Source organism: Gavia stellata, chromosome 22 (genome assembly GCF_030936135.1).
Source record: "Gavia stellata isolate bGavSte3 chromosome 22, bGavSte3.hap2, whole genome shotgun sequence".
Lineage (NCBI taxonomy): Eukaryota > Metazoa > Chordata > Aves > Gaviiformes > Gaviidae > Gavia > Gavia stellata.
The window spans coordinates 6,731,855-6,755,393 of record NC_082615.1 but is presented as its reverse complement, the minus strand read 5'-3'; the positions used below and the strand labels follow the sequence as shown (position 1 = coordinate 6,755,393).

The 23,539-nt window shown below is 44.1% G+C and overlaps 2 protein-coding genes across 4 annotated transcripts in view; one reads left to right on the top strand and one right to left on the bottom strand.

Moving 5' to 3' along the window:
• The window catches only part of GRB2 (growth factor receptor bound protein 2), a 46,148-nt gene extending 42,859 nt beyond the window's left edge, over positions 1-3,289 (bottom strand). For all 3 annotated transcript variants that reach the window (XM_059828334.1, XM_059828335.1, XM_059828336.1), the window contains exon 1: positions 3,144-3,289. In XM_059828334.1, the coding sequence (XP_059684317.1) occupies positions 3,144-3,221 (78 nt within the window). In that variant the 5' untranslated portion in view covers positions 3,222-3,289. The remainder of the gene's footprint in view (positions 1-3,143) is intronic.
• A 14,810-nt stretch (positions 3,290-18,099) lies between these two features.
• Positions 18,100-23,539, top strand: part of TMEM94 (transmembrane protein 94) — a 52,362-nt gene continuing 46,922 nt past the window's right edge. The window contains exon 1 of the mRNA XM_059828328.1: positions 18,100-18,136. The gene's annotated coding sequence lies outside the window, so the exon portion shown is untranslated. The remainder of the gene's footprint in view (positions 18,137-23,539) is intronic.

The following is a 23,539-nucleotide window of genomic DNA, read 5'->3' as shown; positions in this document are numbered from 1 at the left end:
ATGGCAATACCACACACTGCTACAGAACCACTAGAAAAAAGGGTAAGGGGATCCGGTGTACTGCCAGGGTTACAAAAATCATAGAAGCAGCTTTTACCATATAATGCCCACAAAAGAAAAGGCCAAGCACTTTTCCTCTTCACTCAGCTGTTTTACAATTGCAAGCCAAAGGTCAACTATCTTCACTCACTTTTGGAAACTAGCCACAAGATTACTAACAACCAGCTTAATGGCTACAGTTCAAATACTACTCAATCAAGTCCCGAATATGTGGGTATGCAGCAGTAATGGCACCATGACATCATAGGCAAGTTATCTGCTGAAATCAGAGGGAGTCAGACAGTGTGCATCTTTGCCTTCTCTCCCCACAACGAGAAACATCTTTGCCTTCTCTCCCCACAACGAGAAACATGAACTTCCAAGGAGTGGAAACTGAAGTGTTAGAGATTCTGTTCTTTCCTTAGTGTGGCCAAGGCATAACATTTCACTATGAAACAATCCTTTGCCATCATCATATATGGCATCAAACTGACTCGACTTTCTGGAGTCGTGAGGTGTCTAATAGCTAGATTTAAGAGAGGTGTCTAATAGCTAGATTTAAAGAAGTTTTCACTACATGTAAAGTTACGTGTGTGCCTCAGCAAGGGATATCTAAAGAGCGAAGCGTGCAGGTGCATTCAACATGTTACAAGTTTATTTCTCTTCCCAATTCATTCAAGGGCAGCAGGATTAACCTGATTAATAAGACAGATCACATGAGGCACACGAATGGGATACCCGGAGATTTCTCAGTCATGAGCAAAGTACTAACAAAACAGACCTGGCATGTCTGATGGAAATTAATTTCCACAACCTGAAACACATTTGAAGTGAACCAGACTTTCAAAATGACAAAGCACCACAGAAGTTTGTCAGTTTGAGTAAAGTGAACTGGAACAATTCTAGTTGGCTTTGGCTTATTCGTCTGAAATTTGCCCGCTTTAGAGAGTGAACCTTACCATGCTGCACAGAACTTCTCAACTATGTGCCGAAGGACTCCTGAAACTCTTGGAGTTTCCACTAACTTTAGTGATAATCTTGAGCAATTTACCATTTCTATGACTCAGTTTGCTCATCTGTGAAGTAAACATGTAAAATTTGTAAGCATTTTCAGAATATGAGCTGAAAGGAAATACAGTTTGAAGAACTGTTTTGAGGAAGTGTTCAGCCTAGGTTTTGTATACAATAGGAAAATCCCTCTCTGTATTCTAGGAAAAATACAACGATTAAGGTAGTGTAACAGCATACATACCACCATGTTTCTATTATTGTGACAAAATTTGTATCTACGGGATGACATCAAGTGGCTAGGACTCAAGAATATCTTACTATCAGACACTGTGTGCAGCTGTAAAAGTTTTAGCACAGATCAACCTTTCAAAAGTCTAAAAAAAGTTATTTTTCCTTTAATTCTTAGAGGAGAAAGTATTTTTAAATGAATGCAGTTTTTCATGTACTTCAGCAAACTTCTATACAAAACAAGATGAAAACAATTAAGAATACACTTTAACATTAACTATATTTCATTATACTTAATTTTTCCTTCCTGTTCAGCATTTTCTACAAGCTGACTTCAGCTGTGCTCTGCTTCAAATGCACTATAAAAGCTGAGGGTAGCTAGTAGTAACCCAAAATAGAAGAATACAGCTCAGGTTAAGAAAAATAAATGCAAGGTTATCACAGAAGACTTCTAAAATTCTGACAGTCTCGAATGTTTAAAAGCAGCAAAAGGCAATATTCTGGTAATTTACATAAACACTGGAATTAAGGTGTACAGGTCTAACAGGCATTTTTAGGCCAATTATGTGCCAGGGATGTGTAGGATATATATAGATGCAATTATTTTAAAAGTTAACAATCTCAAAGCAGGATACATTTTTGCAACCTTTATCTGTTGATGGCCACACAATATTACTGCACTTTTAACAAAGCCACAGTTATGTTATTGAAATATCAGCCCTAAAAGACGCTTATTAAGTTTACACATAGAGGACGTTTTTCCAACTTATCTTAAAATAGTACTTAAATCAAGCCCTTCCCCGGCAAAAATTTTGAGCAGATGAGTAATCCCACTGAGGTCTGCAGGACTTGATTTGTCAGCATACACAAAGTTACAGCCTTGCATCTGCAGGACAGGCACCTCAAAACAGTTTCTGCTTTTAGAAACAGTTTCTGCATTTTAGAAAGAAGCAGCTTAAAATACTTCAATACTAAATACATCACACTAGGAAGGTAAAGCCCATCTCATACGTTTATGGAGTTTATGACTCTGAATGAAACTCCATTAAAACATTCCGCAATACGGCTCTTATTACTTGGAAGCAACAAAGCTCAGAGCTGTGCTTCACTGAGGCCAAATCACTATGGATTTTTATATTTTACGCCCGTCCAAAATAAAATTTTGGACTTGTTCTGTGTATCCAGTTTTTTTAAACAGAGTTTTAGAAATTCCAGTATTCTTCAAATTCCTTTAACATAGCCAAGATGAAGCCTAAAAAGCCTTTGGTATCTTGAAAGAACTATAGACAAAAATTCCTCTAATGCACTCCAACATCCACTTACATCTGCACAGATCCATTAAATATTCAGCCACAAGCTTATCACTCAAGTTAATCAGGACTGAAGATAAAACTCAGCGCCAATATTTGACGGCCTGATGCTAAAAGATTATCTACTGAGAAATAATCAAATCACAGTTCTTTGATATTGGAATCCTTGGCAGGAGGCAAAGGAAGGGAATACCAAATTGATCTTGATTACTTTAAGGGGCTTCCTCTCATAGAAGGGAATTCAGCGTAGAGATTACCGTGTACTTCTGCTTATTTGCTACCATGTTTACGACTAAGTTTTCAAATATTCCAATCTCGGAAGAGAGAAAGGAGAGACTTTGTGATGCATGCTGAACAGAGAAATGGAACAGCCTCTCCTGCTGTTAAAGGGGTGAGACTGGGATTGAGGAAATCTGGAGGTACCCTGTTAAAAGCAGATGGCGTTCGCTGGGACGCAAAAGAGGGTCAGGTCTGACGGACAGGAAGAGCCTCAGGAGAGAAGCTGAAAAGCCCAGGTCCGAAGAGGGAACTCCCGAGCCCTTACCCTCCACTTACCTTAAGGATATCCCCCCGTTTGAAGCTCAGCTCGTCATCCGCGGTGGCTTTGAAGTCGTACTTGGCGATGGCTTCCATGCTGGGGCTGCCGCGCACGGCGGTGCGGGCGGTGGGAAGGAAGCGCTCCCCGAAGCCTCCGCTCCTCCCGCGGCGGCTCCCGGCTCAGCCCTCCCGCGGCCCGGCTCCGTCCGAGACGCCGGCCCCGTCTCTCACATACAGGGAGGCCGGGGGACGATCCGCCCTAGGGGAGGGGGAGGAGGAGGAAGAGACGGGCCATTAGGGGAAGTGGCACGGATCGATGGCCGGGGCCGCGCCCAGAGCCGCTCCCTCCGCCCGGCGCGGCGCGGCCGCCGCTTCCTCCCGCCGCCGCTCGCCCAGGCCCGGCTCGCCCGAGTGACACGTCCCGCGGCCAATGGCCGCCCCGCCGGCCCCGGGGGCGGGAGGCGGCACCGCGGCCGGCACCGGCCCGCCGGGAGGGAGCTGCCCGCCCCGCGGCAGCCGCCGGCCCTCGCCCCGGGGCGGCGGCAGCGCCCCGCTGCCCGCGGGGGAGCCGGGCAGGCAGGGCCCGCCGCCGGCGCCGCTCCACCGCCCCGCGCAGGCTGCCGAGCCCCGGGAGGGCAGGTCCTCCCCTCTCCCGCCCGGCAGCGGGACCGCCTCTCCCGGGAAGCCACCCGCTCCTCGCGTTTGTCATTACAGCGAGATACGGCAGGCGGGAGGGCAGGGCGAGACAGCCCTACCGACGGGTGCGGCGGCGAGCACCGGGGCCGGCCCGAGCGGCAGGGCGCTGCCGGGGCTGGACATCTCCGCTGCCGGGACACAAAACCAACCCCATCAGCTCCAGCCCACGATGGAGACGGGCGGCTGCGAAAGGGCGATGCCCTCCTCTCCCCCACACGCTGCGCTGGGAAAGACCGGTCTGGAGACGCAGCTTACACCAACAATTTGGGTTTTTCTATTCCTACAGCTCATAGCAATTTAAATACAGTAAGTCGGACAAAGCAGAGAATACTTCTGTGGGTCCTCTATAACAGGACTTCCTTGGAATTGAAATGCCTATCAAAAAGTGTCCTGAAATAATACTACAGAGACACAAAAGTTTGGGCTCACTCTAACGTAAAAGCAACCATCCTGAAATTCCAGCATCTTGCGTAGCAGAACATGTTAAAAAATCTTCATAAGCACAGCATGAAAATCAGCAAGTTTGAGCATCTCTCACGAGCCCAGAGAAGAAACGACATCAAACCTGGCAAGGCATATATAGACACTCTGAAACCCTTGAAAAGGTTTATATTTTGATCTTGGGTTAGAATAGGAAGGATTTAATCTAACTCCAGCTACATTTGATAGCAGAGAAGGTCAGGGATCAGAAAAAAAAGTAAGATAGTCTGTAAGTTAAAAACCATCATGACTACCCCTCTGAAGAACCAGCAGAGCGCTGGTACTTGTCAATGACAACTCAAGACAGAAGAGATCTGACAAACACCAGTGAACCCACACACCCGCTAATTCAGTCTCTGTGGTTATGGCCCAGAAAGAGCGCTGCTATATGCAAAGGCAGCAGATGGCAACGGTATTTTCTCATTTCGCAGAAAAACCTGCCTTACATAAATGCAGTTCAGCAATTAACATGCTTATATTCTGTGAGTCCCATGTTTGCCCAACCTTCAGCTCCCCATAAAGAGTAACGAAGCTCAAGGCAAACACCCCGAACTAAGATTTCTATGCCAGGAAACCAGCAGAATGAGAAGAGGTATTTACAGGATTTACCTTGATCAAAAAACCACCAGCTTAGTGAAGTCCCCACGTGGGCAGGGGTCCGGGTTTTCTTTGATACTCCTACACAGCTTTACTGAAACGTCAGTAAGACTGACAAAGCTGTCAACAGCCACGAAGATCGCAACTGAACGATCTGCCCGTGTTATTGCAGCTACTGGCAATGAATACACGGGATTCAAGCTTTGACCAACACACATAATTAAAACCAAAAAGCGTATAATCTCAGCTACATTTTGACAATTTAATTTTAGTTTCAATGATGATGAAAAAGTATCTGTCTTTCTGATGTCAGTCTTCCATGCTGTACTAGCATACTCATGCAAACAGCAACAATAACTTTCCTTCGCTGGGAATGTTTTCCCCTTGCCAGCCTCTACTGTGTTCGGTTCACCATCTCCTCATCTTTCTAACCCAGTCTCCTTGTTTAACTGATGGTATTTATAATTTTTTGCTATTATAGCGATATTAAGTAGCAATATGAATGATTGCCTATGAAGCAATGGAAAATGCAAACATTTGTTCAAGCATGCTGTCTACGTGTCCTGTACGTTTCACAGTAAACATCATCCGTTTCTGTTTCTGTTCCTTCTTAAAGGATAAATATTACTGGCAGCAATGTTTTGGTGTTTCAAACTGCACAATGCTATGTTTGAAGACAGGTACCATTATACGGGCATGCAAACACCATCAGCTAAGGGAACATTGCTTGAAATCCCCAAGTTCCAAACCTAAGAATGTAACAGCAAGTTGCACAACTTAAAGACTATGTTACAGGCTCAAGACACATTTAAAGAAAAAAATTACTGCCAATTGGTCAATGTTCCTTTCTTTGGGGTACACAAGTATTGCTACCTAGTGCTGCACTAGCATCTAAGAATTTTTTTTTAAACTGAAGGAGTTAATACACAACTTTCTTAGAGAAACTGATGCAGCATTTCCAAGAACTGTACCAGCATTTCCCTGAGCTTAGCAATAGCACAGTGTTGGGAAATTTTCCAGCACAATTCAAGATGAAAGAGATTCATCACGCAATTTTCTTTAAACATGCATTCATATTACTACCACCATCATACACCTTCTGAGCATATAAAGGAGTGATGTTTCTAGGTAACGATACTAACAACAGCTGCAGTGTAGAACAAAACTTTAACTATCACAACCTTAAGCAAAAGCATAGCTGAAGTTTAGGCACAAAAGTTACGTGTAAATTAGGGAAAAGCTTTGAAAATATTAAACCAAGATACTTACACAGCACAAGTCAGAAAAGGTAAACTTAGAACACCAATTCCCTTAAAGTCACTTAGAAAGCATTTGCTGTTCACTAATCTTACTAAATAAGTTCTTATAGACAGTCAGCCACACAATGACTAAAATACAAACAAACCAACTGCACAACAAGGGAAAAAATAAGCTTACTGGGGAAGTAGTTTGCGCTAGGTCTCTGCCCACTGAGAGCACAGGTGTAGGTATTTGCTTTAGGCAGACAGCACTGAAACACGACACGTTGCAAATACTACAGTGTACCCCAGTTCCACAGACCTCAAACAGAGTAAGAGAGGTATAAATGAATAACAGTCAAAATATGAATAAACGAATACTCGTTACAAGAATTATCGGTTGATCTTAACTAGAGAAACGACTGAGATTTCTCAGAGTATCAATATGTTTTTCAGCTCTCGCCTTACTGTGATTTGGGGTAAGATACTTCTCTCGCTCTTAAAAATCTGGGAGGGGGGAGAGGAAGGAAAGGCAGCAGATGCAGCTGACAGTAAATTCTTATTAGCAATACAGTGCTGCAGCTCAGGATGGAATATAAGTAATTATAAATACAAACCTCCCTGTCGTAGCCAACAGGAAACAATTCTCACATTCTTTTCAACAGATATTTCAAAAACCACACAGGCAAAGGTAGGCTTTTTATATTGCTCTTGCAAACAGCATTTTTTCTAGCAAGTGAGAGCTTTCCCATTGTTCTCTTTCCACTCTTCTACTGTTCTTCTGGAAAGTGATATGGGCAGGAACAGAAGAACAGACAGTTTAGAAAAACCAAAGCGAGGGAAGTAAGAAGATACATTCAGTGGAAAACTTGCAAAGAATCAGATTCTAAGCTTCATCAGCTATTATAGGATGAAACATTACTGAGGGTGGCAGAAAGAAAAATGTGTGGCTACATCATCTAGAAGACATGCAGAAATGTTAAGTGTCAGGCTCTAGACAAAAGAATAGAAAGAAAAAATCATAAGGGCAGAGCACTAATTCAAATTAGCCAAATAAGGAAGTATAACATAATAAATGAACAACATAAAATATAAATTAAATTATCAACATATAAAAGCCAGAACATTCAGGGCCATAAATGATACTCATGATCTACTAGCTTAATAGGTTTCAACTTCCTTAAGCATGTCTTGTCAGAGGACAAGTCAAGATATCACTTATAAAACTAAGCTACAGCACAAAGCACAGATAATATTTATCAGATCAAATCATTTTATCAGGTAACAGAGAACTGCACCTCTGCCAAAATTTATTTATTGCCACTTTTTTCTTTCTTATTTTAAGCTGTATAAAGCAGCTTTAAATGTTACAAGCTTGCCTGGTATTATGAAATACTTAAAACACTACATGACTTAATCATCATAAGAGATGATAATAATCGAAAGGCCTTTTTTTGGCACAAATTCTCAATATCCAAAGTTTGCCCAGAAATGGATTACAAACAACACTGTGTTTGAAGAAGATTAACAATCTGTGACACTTCAAATTTTGGCCCTTGACCACAGGCATTTAATAATTATTAAAACAAGGAATGAACCTCCCTAAACACTATGTTTATCTATTAATTGCTCTCCCAGTTAGTAACTGTGCTACAGAATATTTTTCTCTTTAGGTTATAAAAGAGATGTGCGAGTCAGATGTTATGGGCGTTAACAAGACTACATCCTCATCTTCTACAGATTATTTGAAACTATATTGACAAGTTAAACCTTATCCCACAAAACCAACACTGAATCTCAAGCAGGAAGTTCAGAAGAGAAATGAGGCTAAGAGAAAAATGTCTCTCTCTATCATAGCAACTCACATTTGAACATGACCCGAAAGGTCTTTGGAGAAAAAGGTATGGATGCTAACCTGCCTACAGGGTATTCACAACCTTTTAACCTTTGGAAGCGGCCTGAAGTTACGGAACTCTTCCGGGAAATATTAAAAATAAGCCCCAAGAACTACCACCAGCCAACACTGCACAGGCATACGGCAAAGAGGAAAGTGACCCAAGAGTAAAACCCGTCTGGGGGACCCAAGCACGGAGAGCAGCCCCTGACAGGGAACCTCGCCTAGCAGATAACGCCTCTACAGCCCCGGACCTTACTCCAACCCCCACCCGCCCCGCGGCCAGCCCCGCTCCGCAGAGCCCGCACCCCCGAGAAGCGCCCAGCGCCCCGGGAAGGTCGGGGCCCGCCGGGGCGCAGGCCCACAGCCCCGGGGCGCAGGGACAGCGCTGAGGCGATTCCTGCGGAGCACAGCGGGGAGAGGCGGAACACCCCAGGAGCGCAGGCCGCGGCACCGGGGGACGCCCGCCGCCGGGGCTCAGCGTGTCCCCCGCTGCCCCGGCAAGGCCCGCGGTGGCCAGGGGAGCCGGGCCCCGCCGGGAAGGGCCTACCCCGCGCCGCACCGGGGCGGGGGCTGGGGGGGGTCGGCGGCCCGACGCCCGCCCTCCATACACACCCCCTTGACTCACCGCGCAGCGGTGGGGGGCGCCGCCCCGCCCGAGGGTCCTCGCCGCCTGCCCGGCCCCACGCGGCCCGGCCCGGCCGCCCCTCCAGCGCCGCCTCAGCTGCCGCTACGGCCCCGTCCCGCGGCCCCCCCCCCCGCCCGCCGCCTGCTCCGCCGCCGCCGCCGCCGTTCCCGCAGCAATTCTCGCGAGAGCGGCCCTGTCAGCCGCCCTTCGCGATCGGGCCCCGCCCCGCTCGAGAAGCGCCTGCGCGCTCCCCTCCCCGGGCGGAGGGCGGGCACTACCTGCGCATGCGCAGCGGCGGGGAAGGCACAGGGCCCGGGCCGGCGCTGCCCTGCCCGCAGCCGCCGAGCAGCTACCCCGAGGCCGGCCCGGCCCGGGCACCGCGCCCCACGGTCGGCCTCGCCGCGGGATTTGTGTAAAAGCGAGCGGGGTGGAGAGAGGAGAGGCAGCAGCCGAGGTACCGAGCCCTCCCGAGCATCGCAGCAGCACGGGCCGTGCAATATTGCACTATATTCATCCCCGGGGGAGGAGGCCACGAGTACAGGCTTCTGGAGGTGAAACCACTCCGGGTTTGTGCAAAGTATTTGCCCCATTTATCTATGCCTCCGCTTGTCTGTAAGACAGGGCAGTCTACCACACCATGGAGCTAGCAAGAAGAAATTCATTTAGAAAGTACCTGTAACTACCAGGGAAAACTCCACACCAGCGTTAAAGCCGATCTCGTCCACGCAGTGTTTGAGCAGGCACTGAGGGGAGTGGAACCACTCGCCAAACCCTGAGAGCAAAGAATACACCTGGTAGAGCCATTACTTGACAACTACCACCCCTTCTGAGCACTGATTAAGGCCCCCATGCTGTAGGAAAGAACCACAACAGTGTGATCACACATTGCAATTAAAATACACACAGAGGGCAAAATTCAGATTGCACAGGTGACTAATTGCAGGGTTTAACTATATGACCCTCCTAACATTCTTTTAGCTTGAAAAAGACTAATTACAACATACAGTAAAACAGTTGCTTAGGTAAACATCAGGGCTCAATTCCTCGATAAAGCCACTGAACTGAAAAAAGCTTTCTTCTGGCTCTAGAGAGGAAAGCTAGTTTCTGAACTAGAGGCTTTCTACAATTGTACTCCAGCTCCCCTGAAAGGATAAGCCAACTATAGGGGTTACTTCCCCCCCCCTTTTTTTTTTTCTAGGTTGCTCTCCAGTGCCCCACCCACAAAAAGACTCAGAGGTTAGGAATGTGGGGGTCTAAGCACAGCAGGTACCACAGTATCAAGACATAAGCTGCAGAGTTCACATCTGGGCTCATGTAAATTTATTCTGGACCAATGTCTGGGTTCAAGACTACCTCTAATGTAGGCACAGATAATTGATGTTTTATTTTATGAGAGGCATATTTTTAGCATCCAGTTAAACCCACTTTCTTTTTTTAAGTAAACCACCACACTGGTTGATCTCCCCAGCTGTACTCTGCAGGGGGGGTGTCACAGTTTCATCCATACCAAGACTGGAATAACATGAGAATATATACTGCTACCTCACACAATTTGGCTTACAATCCATGTTCTGCAAACACTGCTTGCTGACATTCTCATTCTAAATGCTTAAGCAGCTTCATGAAGATTCCCAAGAAGTTATTTTTGGATGAAATTTGTGGTTTAAACCCTTAGCAAGATAATTTTCTCCTCCTCATAGCATTGTACTTAGGGGGTTTTAACTTATTCCCAGATTTGGGTGTTGGGGGAAGGTGTGAATTCTCCCAATACTTCATTCAAAAATTGGAAAGGGTGGAGAAAAAGAGCTATAGGAGTTGAGGATGCTACAAATGTTTCAGATGTTCTTTCTGAGGATGCAGAAGTGATTCGTCTAGGATGACATGAAGACTGATGAAATTGGAGCTAGATTCCAAGACCCCTCAAGCCCCCAGTACTGGTTCCTAGAACAGGCTTACAGAATCTCTGGTTTCATGTATGACCTCAAAATGAGGATTTAGAAGTTTTAGTAAGCCTTCTAGAAGTTAAATAACAATTCAGAAAAGTTATAGCAGCTACTTTTAGCTGGACTTGAAAAGCTTGATATGGCTAACAGCTGCCAGCTGAATGATAGCTACTTTAAGAGGCTGCAGCTGCCTGACTTTAAAAGGGCAGTCCTAGAAAATAAAACAAGCAACAAATTTTAGAAATAGCAGAGATCAAAGTGTTATAGAAAGATATTCCTGATAAAGGAGTTGCTGAGATACACTTGCTTGCAAACCAGTTAGTGTAGAATGTTCCCCCAGCTTGCAAACAAGTTAATGCTTTAGAAAAATATACAACTTACTGCGCAAATACAGTGTAGCTGTACTACAGCAAAAGCTGAAATCCCGGCATAGCTGTAAGCAAGGGTGGAAAAGGCAACAGAAACATTGTTTTGCTAGAGGATCAACTTCAAATGTTTTTTTGTAGTCTAGGAATAGCTTGAATTTTCTATGACAGTTTGTAGTGATAAAAATATGATCTAAGATTAGCTCTGAGTATTTCAAGAAGTACTAAGGGTAAGAAAAATCTTGGTGTCTGACATTTCTTTTGGACACCTTTTTAAACTTCTCCGAGCAGTTTGGGAAAATAAATGTGTGGGTTTTGCTATGACTAGATCAGAGGAATATTTGTTAAAAACTATTTTTGTGTAAGCAGCGACTCAAAGTTTAAAATCACTGCTTGGAATATTCACATTAATACCATGTTACTGACTAAAGACAATAGTTACTGATCAACATGAAGTTTAACATTAGTAACAGCAGTTATTAGTGCAAATGTTACTGACGACAAACCATAGTGATAATACATGCCTCATCTTGACACAGTCTTTAAGCTATGCTCCATTCATGCCTGTATCCTTGCAATGGAATTTAATTACTGTGGAAACTTTTATTAGGACTCAGAACTCCCACGGTATGTCATCTAAAGATGAACTTTTTCTGCTGTTGTCACAGCAAATGCATGAACTTAGCGTATGCTGTCGTAACATACTGCTTCTCCAGACAAGCATCTCTGGCCATGTATTAAGAGATACGATGTACCCATTCCTAATTTTTGTCACCATCTTAGTGCTACTGCACGCAGTAAATGTAATTCCTTGTAGGGCTGATGCAAGAAGCTAAATGCTAACCAGGAAGATATTCTAGACTGTTTCTTTTCATTCAAAGGAATAAAGAAGTGACCTCTCACTCCCACTTGCTGAGAGCATCAACACATGCAACTTCAAAGGTGGTTTTGAAAACTAAGCGTCAGAGCTTAAACTGGAGCCCAGGGGCCTCTGCCTCAAACAAAAGAGCAACTGGGAACTATTGGGAGAGCGATTGAACTTAGAGAGGGTTCATAGTCAGAAAATATTTGCTCTAGCTTTGATTCATATCTGTTCTCTCTATTGGCAAACACAAGTTAAAAGCTTGTGAACTGACACAGTAATGAGAGAATGAGCTAGTGTGGTCTCTATGTTCTGCATACATTGCGAGCAAATTTAACTACAGCAGAATTTTTCTGGTGATAGTGCAAGACACAGAAAGAGCCCAGAAAGCAATCATATCTCAGGTGGAGCAGAGTCTGCAACAAGAAAAATCCAAGCTTGAGCAGAGAACAAAAGTGATCCTTAATTTGTAGATGTTAACTTGATGCAAAGGTACATGAGGCCAAATTCTTTAAAGGCTTCTAATCAATCAAGAGGAAAAATCTAACACTGAGTGCTTTAGATACTGTCAGTATCAAAGATAAAACAGGGTGGGTGTAATTCCCTCGAGCATGAGTAGGAACTACTTGGTGGTTGCTGGAGTCTGACATCACATCCCAGCTCTAACAGAAGGAACCTCTGGCCTCGAATAAGTCCTTGCTTCATCAGCACTGGTGTTTCACAGGCAGATCGCTTTCTTGACAAACTTCCGAAATGTAAGCAATTTCTTTACGATGTGGCTTAACCCTACATTTCCATACGCTTCAGCCTCTGTGTCTCCTGAACCACAGGCAGAAGAAGCTTTTCTGCTAGAGCGCTCCAAGATGTCTCACTTCATTCTTTCTGTAGTCCTCACATTTGTTCCTAAGCCCATTCTCCTCAGACGTGAGAATCTGCGATCATCATGAACTACAATATACAACTGCCAATTTAAGGAACTTTGTGTCTGCTGCAATGATTTTTTGTAATAGCATCTGGCACAGTAATTGTAATGAAATACATTGCTCATATGCACCTTTTTTCCTCTGATGCATTTCCTGATTTCAAAGAATCATAGTGATTTTTTTTTTTAAAGCAAAACCCTGACTGGCTCAACACATTTGAAGATGCTCAAAATTTCACATTGTGATTCTGCATTATATTGCTGCAGTTCACATAGCACAACACTGTATGTGTTATCATAGCTGTATATAAGCAGCCTGATGTATGAACCAAGACAGAAAGCTTCCTCCCACAGAAAACAATTCAGACAACCTGCTATGGGGAATGCAGAATAGATGTAGATAACGCAAGATAGCCCTGATCAATTTTCTTGCAGGGTGAAAATTTAATGCCATAAGAGTGTTCTGACAGCTGTAGGGGAACTGACCTGCTATATACCTCTGTGAGATGAGCAGGAATAAAGTGGGTGCGGCAAATAGGGGAATGCCAGGAATGTAGGCACAGCAAGGAGGGAATGCTGGGAATGGGGCTGTTCGTTGCATGAACATTACCTTCTTGCCTTTTCTTCTCATCTCAACCCATGATGGCCTCGGTGTGATAATCAGGCCAGGGACATTAGCCATAAAATCCAGAACTATTCCATTTACTAGATGTTTGAGTGTCTTGGAGCAGAAGTTCCTTCACCAAACATGTCTGATGCAACAAGAGAGCAATGAGTATGACCTGCTCTATGAAGATAGTGAATACCTTGAGAAAACCTAGCATCTAGGTGCTAGTCTCAGAGTCAGGCCACATGCAACAGACTTGCAGATACTACTTACAGATAGAAAAGGCAATGAATCCCCTTCATTCATAAGTCAGTATTAAAATGGTCACCAAACAAGCTTGGCCCATTGGTGGAGTCTACAAGACTTAACTGGTATTACTAGTTTCTCTAAAACCTTAATTCAAGATCTAGGTTTCCAGTCTAGCTATAGGATTTCCCCACATGCCTGTATCTGGAACGTTGTATGACAGTACTAATTAGAGAATCAGACAGCAAAGCTAAGGGAAAAACCTGTCCAAATTTGTTTTCCATGTCTATTCTTTAGAGAGCAGGATAGTGAATGGACTGGGTAACTACTTTGCTGTATATCGACTACTTAATTTCATTTTAGTTTGCAGTTTTGTGTTAGTGATAAAGGCAACAATATCAAAGGGATATAAAAGATGTATACCCATATACACAATATAAATATCCATATTCTCCAAATGGGGAAACAGAGGCACAGAGGGCTTGCCCAAAGCCATACAATAAACTAACGCCACAATGTTCAACAGCATTAGGAACAGAATTTACAGTTCTTGACTTCTGAGCCTTGCTGTAACCATCAGCCAGCACTCCCTGCTCAGAAACTCTCCTAATGCTCTGCTCTGGCTTTGTCACATACGTATTGTAATGTTATCACAACTGTCTGTTTCTCTGAATCTGTCCAAGTGCAGTAAATAAGTGTTGGTGCTTGTGACCGAGACAGAACAGCTGATCCACCAAAAACAGCTTCACAATTTCACTCATTACAGATATCAAGAGCACTTGTGAAGCAGCTTAATCACCATGTGAGACAAACAGAGACTGTTCTCACTTCTATAGACCAAGAGACAAGAAAAGTTAGCTTAGCCTCAAAACTAGCAGAAAAACAGGTCCAAAACAAAACCACCCATCAGTCTTAAAGTAAAGCTGAGTGAACTAGTAAGAATGTAGTAGAAGCAGATTCTCTTCTGTACCACATGTGTTTCTATGGTCACAAAGAGAAGGACAAGATTGTTATGAAAATGATTATGTAGGAAATGCTGCTCAACCTGGGAACTGTAATAGCCATTGCTGACATTAAGAAATTAAACAATAAAATGAGTTGGCTGGGGTCACCCAGAGCTGCTTAAGCTCTGAAAGAAATCTGTAAAAGGGAACCAGATCCAACTATAGTGTGCCATCTCCCTTTCTTTAGTACAAAAGGGCTTCTGCTTTCTTCCTACTCCCAATTCAGTCATCTGTCATTTTCAGGACAGCTTGGAATTGTCAGTTCAATTACCTTTCAGTTTGGAGAAAAACAAAGCAGATGCTGTTTATTACTAAAAGGCAGAATCTCTCTCTTTTGAGGAATAGATTATGTCACTTATTTTTTATAATTAGACATTGAATTATGTGCATCTCCCTTATTTATTAAACAATACACAGGAGCTGGGAAGTAATATCATTCAGCTAAAATGAAATGCTATCTTCCCTTCAGCTTTGGTAGAGGTGTTGGTCAACTCAACTACTGCTTTTAATTTTTAAGACTCAGACAGCTTTTGTACCAATCTTCCTCTTTTAATTCCACTTATCACTACATGCATATTAGAAATACAGTCAATTCCTAGCATCTGCCACGAAATGTGCAAATAGGTAGGGGAATCAGACATACAGCAATTGCCTTTTCTAAACAATACAAAATCCTCTCACCGATTTAATTAATTTTGAAATTATTTTGCACTACTATTCAGAAATGCTGCTTATCAAATATTGATTAAAATGCAACTTCAACATCTTGCCAGAGAGCTTAACTAAAAAAAGGCAAAGAAAGATTTTTTGTATACAATACCTGCTTTAAAGTGGTCCTACTCAAATTTTCATGTCTGCTCTACCCGCAGCAGCACACTGATGAGGTCTGACTGAAAGGCACATACAGGGAGGTCAAATAGTTCCCTTGGATCTGTCAGGCACTGCAAGCCCTTCAGAGGCGGAAGCTTACTGCAGACTGAGCCATGTCTCTACCCATATGTTGTGGTCCCAAGAGGAGACAGTATATCCCTGCGCTGAAGACATGGTGAGCATGAAATTAAGCATTTTCAGACTATACACACAGGTTTGCAGTAGCTGTTTCATTTCTGTAAACTCACTTCCCACTAAAGTGATACAGGAGGCCTTTACACAGTGAAACAATTCCAAGAAGTACAAGGATGTGGGAAAAAAACACCCAAGAAATAGTTTCAACAGCTATTTTGAAGCAAGTATGGGAAGCAATCTGAATTTGCAGGCAAAATTGACTGATCTGAGCTTTCCATACCAGAATATTACATTACTATAAACATCCAGAAGTAACATTACCTTGTTTACCTTTAGACCATTAATTTACAATTCTGTAATATTAAAGAATAGAGAGGGTGATGACTTAACATAAGACATAGCACTTTAGTGTAAAGACCTGTTCTACAAGAAAAGTTCTCAGATCCAAAAATCATACCAGTTTAGTGCCTCTTGAGTACTTCACAGCATTTACCTTTTGAGTTTTCCCTTTGTCATCTAGTACTAGAATAGATGGGAAAAGTGCTCCCTGGATACCTGTCCTATTTCTGAATCTATAGCAACACTGTCCAATTTAAGGGTGTTTCTGCTCTTCCAACCATCCTTGTAATAATGCATTTTGATAATGTTTTTCACTTAATCTCAACATGCTCTACAAACACTAGGTCCCTCAATCACTCTGAGGTGAACAGTTAGATCAGATTTACCAAGGAGGAAATAAAGGCACAAACAGCTTAAAAGTCCAGTCTATCAGCCCCTATAACTGCACATCTCACTGACAGAAATTCTATAGACAGCGTACTTGTGAGTGAAAACAGGTTTTATTAGTGGGTTGTTCAAGACACACAGGGAATCAGTGTCACAGGCAAAATAATCCAGACTCCGGATCTCCGTTCAAGACATATCTTTACTCTGACCTTTTATTTAAAATCTTCTCCTAATTAAGTAGATTTTATTGGGGGTGGAACAATCTAAAGAGGAACTAACAAGATGCTTGTGCAGCACTAAGCACAACTCATGATCTGATGTTATTACAATTCCAGTAACACATTTATCCTCTTCCCCTTCCTTGTACTGACTCTAAATTACATCATAAAATTCCCCAGACCTGCCACTTTATTTCCTTCTAAGACACTAAAAACACTTACAGTGTCACTCAAGTGTATTAGAGGCGTGCAGTTTTTTTGTTAACTGATTCTAGGGAATTGTTCTGGGTAACAAGAAGTTCCGCAAAAACAGTTTTGTGGCCTTCATTCTCCTCACTAAAATTTAGACTGCATTTAAAAGAGCTGAAATCACACTTGTAGAACTCCTGCACTCTGCATGTATATTCAATTCAGACACTGTGAAAGTAGACTGTCTCAAAGGAGTATCAAGTACACTCCCAAAATACTACATTCTTGCCCAAAACTGCATCTGCAGGGAAAACAGTGCAGAGCTTAAGTTCTTTGTACAATTTTTTTGCTGTAAAGTTGCAAACAACTGCACCAGGCTTTGGCATCCGTAGTTTAGCACAATAATGAACATCAGTTTTGTAAAGAAAAATCTCACATGGGAACTGTCGCATCATATCCTGGGATAGTACAAGCTCTGCAATGAATTACAGGAACAGGAAAGGAATTAAAACTAAGGGACATGCATCTTTTCAGTTTAGCCAGTCCACTGTGAATTCAGAAGACAAACCCCAAATCTTTGTACACAGAGGTACAGAAGTGGTCTCTCTGCCTCACACCTCTGATTTCCTTTCTAGATTCTGCAGTGGCTTAGATTTCTCGTTAGATTAACGGCCTGGTACGTTTGTGTGCTCGTTCCCAACGTGGCTTCCTGTGCATCTGGCACCCAACATGTGCATTCACCTCACGGCTCCTTCGAGACTTCCCGTCAGTTCGTTACTCTACGGCAAAAGCGGCTTTTCAGAGGGAAATCTGCAGGTGTCACCCTCCCTTTGCAGAGGCACAGCCCTGGCAAAGGGATACCCCTTCTCCCTCATTCCCCCCTGACTGGGGCACCCACCGCGGCCCGCCTTTGCCAAGGGGCTGGAGCCTTAGGCCGCTCTTGGTCCCTCTCCACCCCCCCGCGCATCCCCTTCGCCCCTGAGTCTCTTCACTCGGTACCGTCCCTCCGACGGCATCTCGGCAGCCGCGGGGCCAGAGGGATCGCCGCTCCGCCGGCCGTCCCCCTCAGCGCTGCCGCCGGGGCTGAGCCGCCGCTCCTCACGGCGCGCAGCCCGCTCACGGTCCCCTCAGAGCTAGCCCCGACCTGCCGCCAGGGCGGATGCTCGGCTTCGCGCGCCACCCTGGCCAAGCCAATCGCCGCGCGGCGTACGGGTGGCCGCGCGGGATCCCACCAACCAGACACCGGCTTCTTGAGGCGGCCCCGAAGCGCCACCGCGGGTCCCCAGCGCCGTGGCGGCGGGCTTGCCAGGGACCCTGATGGCGGCCCCGGCGGCGCGGGGGGAGGCCCGGAGGGCGAGCGGCTCCCCCGCCGAGACTGCCCGGCGCGGCTGGTGAGTACGGGCCGAGCGGCGGCGGGGCGCGGCCGGACTCCGTCCTGTCGGCGAGTGGGGCCGGGAGGCCCGCGCTCGCTCAGCGGGGTCCCCACCTCGGCTGGAGGCTGCCCGCCATGGCGGGGGAGGCCCGAGGCAGAGCCGGCGGCGGTCTCGCCGCGCTGCCCTTCGTCCCTCGGGCCGGGGCTCCCCTGCAGCACCAGATCCCCTCACACACCCTCCCTTGCCACCTCGCCGGGGCGTTACCTAGCGGCTTATGAAGGAGAGGAAATTAAAAAACACCCAAAAAAGGCGCTCCCACACGTGTTAGCGGCTCAGCGCACCCGGCGGGGCTTCTCCCACAGCTGCGGGACAGACTCCGCCTCGCAGCGCTGCGGAGCATTCCCCGCCGGGCACCGGCACCGGCCTCGGCCCCCGTGGCGGGTCCCTCAGCCCCGAGCGAGGCGGGGGGCCCAGCCCGAGCCCCCGGCAGCGGAGACCAAAGCAGGGTGCTCCAGCAGCTGTGGGTGCACTTGGTGCAGCTGCAGTTTTGTGCTCTGCATAAGGGTTTTAGGGATGATCCCAAATCCTGACTAAAACACCTTCACAAGTTTACCTAGATCCCGTACAAGCTTGGATAGCAGCCTCGACTCAGCCGGTTGTTTCTTTTTGCTTCATTCCTGCTCCTACCTCGTTGTAGTCTTTTGATCAGAAGTTCACGGCACGCTTCATTTTGCCTCAGACATCCTCTTGTTTTATTTCCAAAAGCTGTGATCCATGTAGTTCTTGGATTACGTTACCACTGTTTGTCTGTTTTTCAGGAGCCCCTATCAGGATAACACAGGCCATTATCGATAAGAAAAGGCCTAAAAAGCCCAGGTAAAAAATCCCATTACATAAAGCACAAGAAGTTTGTCTTAGATGATACTGTCTACCCAAAAGATAGCTAGAGAGGAAGAAAAACCCACAGAAAGGAGCAGATAGTGTTTTAGTTAAGCATTAAAGACTGAGTTTTCACAGGAGGACAGCTTGTGCCACAGAAGAGTTTAAGTTAGTCTTATCAGTCTTAAAAGTTACCAAGATAGTAGCAGGTGAGCTTAAGCACCCATCCATCTTCCCGAGGCAGCTAACAAGTAGTACATATTTTCACATTTTCTGAGAAAAGGAAGCCGCTATGGCATGCTTTGTCTAAAATCCTATTATTTCCCCCAGCAACTGTAGAATAAAGTTCCTAGTTGAACAGACAGCTCATACATGATGAGATACAATGGTATAGTAGTGCATGATCTCTATGAAACACTTTAGGTTCCTTAGAAATGCAAGTTTCTGTATAAACAAACTTGTTACTTGACAGCTGTTCTACTGCATTAAACTACAGGACTTGCTCAAATATAGCAAAATTTGAATAACCTAGCAAGCAAACTAGATTTCCTTTCTAAGAAGCCTGCTTAATACAGGCATGCATATAAATAGCTACACTATGCTGGTTTTATGCAAGATACTTTTTGTTCTTTAGAATAGTGCTTTATATTTCTTTGTTGTCTTTTACACAAGCACATCAAAACACTTTACATAATATTCTTCTTGACCATGACCTTTAAATAAACACATTACCAGCATTTTTTATCTGATGAGGAGATTAAGATATTAGTGCTTTTAGCCTAGGTCACAAAACAAATCAATATTGCTACTACAGGTGGAACCAAGAAAACAAACCTCCTTCCTTCAGTCTTCATATTACAGCTCTAACCATTTAAGTCTCTGTATCTTTGAGCCCACCCTTACTTTGGTTAGAGCCCTACCCAAACCAGCTGCTAGAAGCCACACCAAGCACTCCAGAAACCAAGCTGCTCCAGGCAGAAAGACAACCCTAAGGAAGGGGTGGGTTGTGAGGGTTTATATACCCCTGTGGCTGGGTGGGACTGTCCAGGAGCAGGGCCAGGGGCCACGAGGGATTGGCCAAAGCACAAGTCCTTCTGTAGGGTTGGCCAAGAAGAGAGTCCTGCTAGGGCTTGGGCAGCATTGGCTTGCCCCTAGGCCTGCAGGGAGCAGGGTTTGCTTTGGGTCGGTTGGGTTTTTAACATCTGTGATAATGTATGGGACTGTTTGTACACTAAATAGGGCACTTTGGATCTCTGTCCGGAATACTTTTGAGTGAATGGTGGAGAGAAGTTCTTAAGGAACTGCAGAGAGCTCCTTTGTTTTCCTTTCACAGCAGAGTGAATCAGGTCGCTGCCCTATTTCTAGACACAGTTACAAATGTTCGTCATAAAACTTTCATGGAGCTTGTTGTGAGAATAGCAAAATACACAATCTACTGAACTGATCAGTGTTTTTTCTACATAAGGGCTGTGCTTTGCTTTGAATGAATGTATGAGCTTGATGTTGTTAATGGCCTTCAGGTGCTGGGCCTGCTTTGGGGAACTCCCAGAAAACACCCTCCCATCAGCATGACATTTGTTAAGTATCTTCAAATGCCAAACACTGGTGTAAGAGTGTTTTTGTCTAGGTTTACTATAAACTATGCAAATAACACCCTTATTTATAAACTGGAATTAAGAGCAAAACATGCACTTTTTTCTGTGAGTCAGTGTACGTCAGAAAAAATGATTTGCTAGAAGGTCCTATAAATACAGCATGGGCTTTTTTATTTTATTTTGGGCTGCTGCCTTTTTGTGGTTTTCTAGCATTTCAGGATTTTTTTTTTTAAAGTGAGGTAGTTACCCAATCCTGGTTACCATAAAAACCAATTTCATGATGATGAATGACAGCTGTCACTCTTGCAGTGAATTCTTCCATACATTTGCTGTAAAATGTTTTAGTTGTCATTCAAGGCATCATGCCACAAAGCAGATGATGTCTCATTGCTCTGCAGAAGCCGGAGGGGCCCTTAACAACTTCCAGAATTGTGCCTTTTGTTGCATTTTTCACTTTGATCCAGACCGAATACATGCTGTGTCTTTCTGTGGCAGGCTTAGAGTACCAGAGGCAGAAAACAAAAAGCAATCCTTTAATTCCCAAACACTCCTTTTTTTTTAACCAAGTAAGGAAAAATGAACACAGCAAAGATCTTTCAGCTTTACTATACCTTAATTTTAAATGGTATCAGCCCCCGTGGAAACAGTAGGGTAGACTAAACTAGGTTGATCATTCTTTTGATCATATCCGTCAATTACTTCTCAACTCACCAGAAAGAAAAAAAAAAACAAACCAGAAATAAATGTGTTCTCGCAATAGTGTAGCATCTTGTTTTACCAATCTTAATCTTGCAAGTTAATGATGTTCTGACTCTGACAAGTGTGCCAAAGCTATTTTCTGCTCCCCTTCTACCTCCTTGTTGCTCAGCTTTTGTTTTTAAGCCACCGCTGTCCTTTGAAACAAGTCTAATGTGCAAGTCCCGTGCTGAAGAAAGAAGGAAGGAGTCAGAGATACTTTTTATTGGAAAACTCAGCAAGGGAGGTTTCAACAAAAAGTAATTTTACCCGCAAAAGGCACACTTGTCAGTTAGAAGACGAATTTTAAGTTCATTTCAAGTTTAATCCTGTTCCTGATTCAAGGTAGAATAGATCACTCTCTAATTCCTGTCATTTGGCAAGAGAAGCGGAGCCTCTGTGAAATACACTCCTGATTCTGCACAGCCATGCACAAATGAGATATTTGACCACTACTGCGTTGATAATACTTAGCACATATACAACATTAGTTCAGAAGATCTCACTTACTTTACAGATACTAATAAATTTACTTCCCAGTTTCTCTCTCTGAAGCAGATATGCATATCCCTATCTATAATCTAGGGTTATTGAGGCAGAGAATGTTTAGCTGGCCCAAATTTTGACAAGTTTTTTCACAAGCAGATACTGAAGCCAAGAAGTGTGGCTGCCAGCTCCCTTGCTGTAATTATTCTGTGCTCTCAGTGGGTCTCAGAGCAATTGACACCATCACTTGATGCACCTTTGGAGCCCATATATCAGCAAATGTGCCCATGTTGCAAATTATCAGGCAGACATCAGCTACTCATGAGTAGGAAGACCATATGGTTCTGCTGATATCAAAACAATCAGCTCTAATCTAAGCCATTTTCTCCAAGGCAGCTGCTTTTTTTGTTATTATCCGTTCCTCCGTGTTTCTATTCTCGGTGACAGATCAGGCTTCTGTTCTTGAGGAATTTACTTCTGGCAGAAAGAAATGTTCAGACTCCCCATCATTTTTCACAGAGTAATCTATGTTGGGAATTTTCAGTAAATAACATGAAAGCATCAGTGATTGAACACTTTAGGGAAAACAGTATCATTAGGTTGATTTATTTTTCTCCCTAAAGACCTGCAGCTTCAGAAACACATTTTCCTTTCCAAATGTCTATAGGTTTTATAGTTATCTGATCTTTGCTAGTTGTTTTCTAGGCTCTGTATGTAATGTATCATGCTGTATAGTTTCTTATTAGATTTCAACACTGATATGTCATACTGATGTTGTGAGGTTTGGTAAGTTGTCCTGCTTTGATATGTTTAGATTCAAAGGAGGATCTGAAAGCACAGTGTTTATTACCTATATAAATACACTGACTGCATAAGACAGTGTTACTCAAAAGATGGTTAGGTAAATGAAAGTTTGAATGGACCCTTGTAAAGCTCTGCTTCTGCTGCTTAGAAGGATGTTTCAAACACTTGATACTCAGATCAAGCTACAAAACTTATTCTTCGCTCAGGGCACTTCCAAACAGAAATGAGTTTGGGGTGATGGGAATGTATTTTTCAGATTTGAAAAATCTGATATCAGATACACATGGGAACCTGAGCACTGAACTCATTCATTCTTATAAGTATAAAATAAAGATATTCTAATGTGCATTGCAGACCTCTCCACATAGCTACGGGCTAACTATTGGCTGAGTTTGGCATACTGGATTTTCAGAAAGTTAGCTTGGTGTTAGTGCTGTATGCATTGGATTGAGTTACTTTATTTGGTGGACCCTATGTTGGGTTTCACTCTACTTAATGATTTGGAAGTATTTCTCAGCCTGGATGCAGCATGATGACACTTGAATGCCACATCCAGCCATCTGCAAGTTTCATGGACTGCTCTCTCTAGGCATGAGAATCCTGAGGAGGATGGAGTGTGCTGGGAAAGTGAAAGGGGTAAACTGGCTGCACTTGGAGCCTCTGGTGTCTGGTTAGAGCAACCACAGCTTTAGGCATCTCTGATTGTCTGCGGCTGAATGCTTGACACCCACTAACATGTTCCAGCAAAGCAGTCCCACTTCATTTCTGTCCTGCTGTCTGGCAGAGTTTAACATGTAAATGGCATGAATGACTAATTGCCTGGGCAGATAGAAGAGGGATAAGAACAGGGAGGACGGAGGAAGGCAGATAACTCTAGTGGGGACAAAATAGCAGTGCACAGAACTTCTAGGATGGGTCCGGA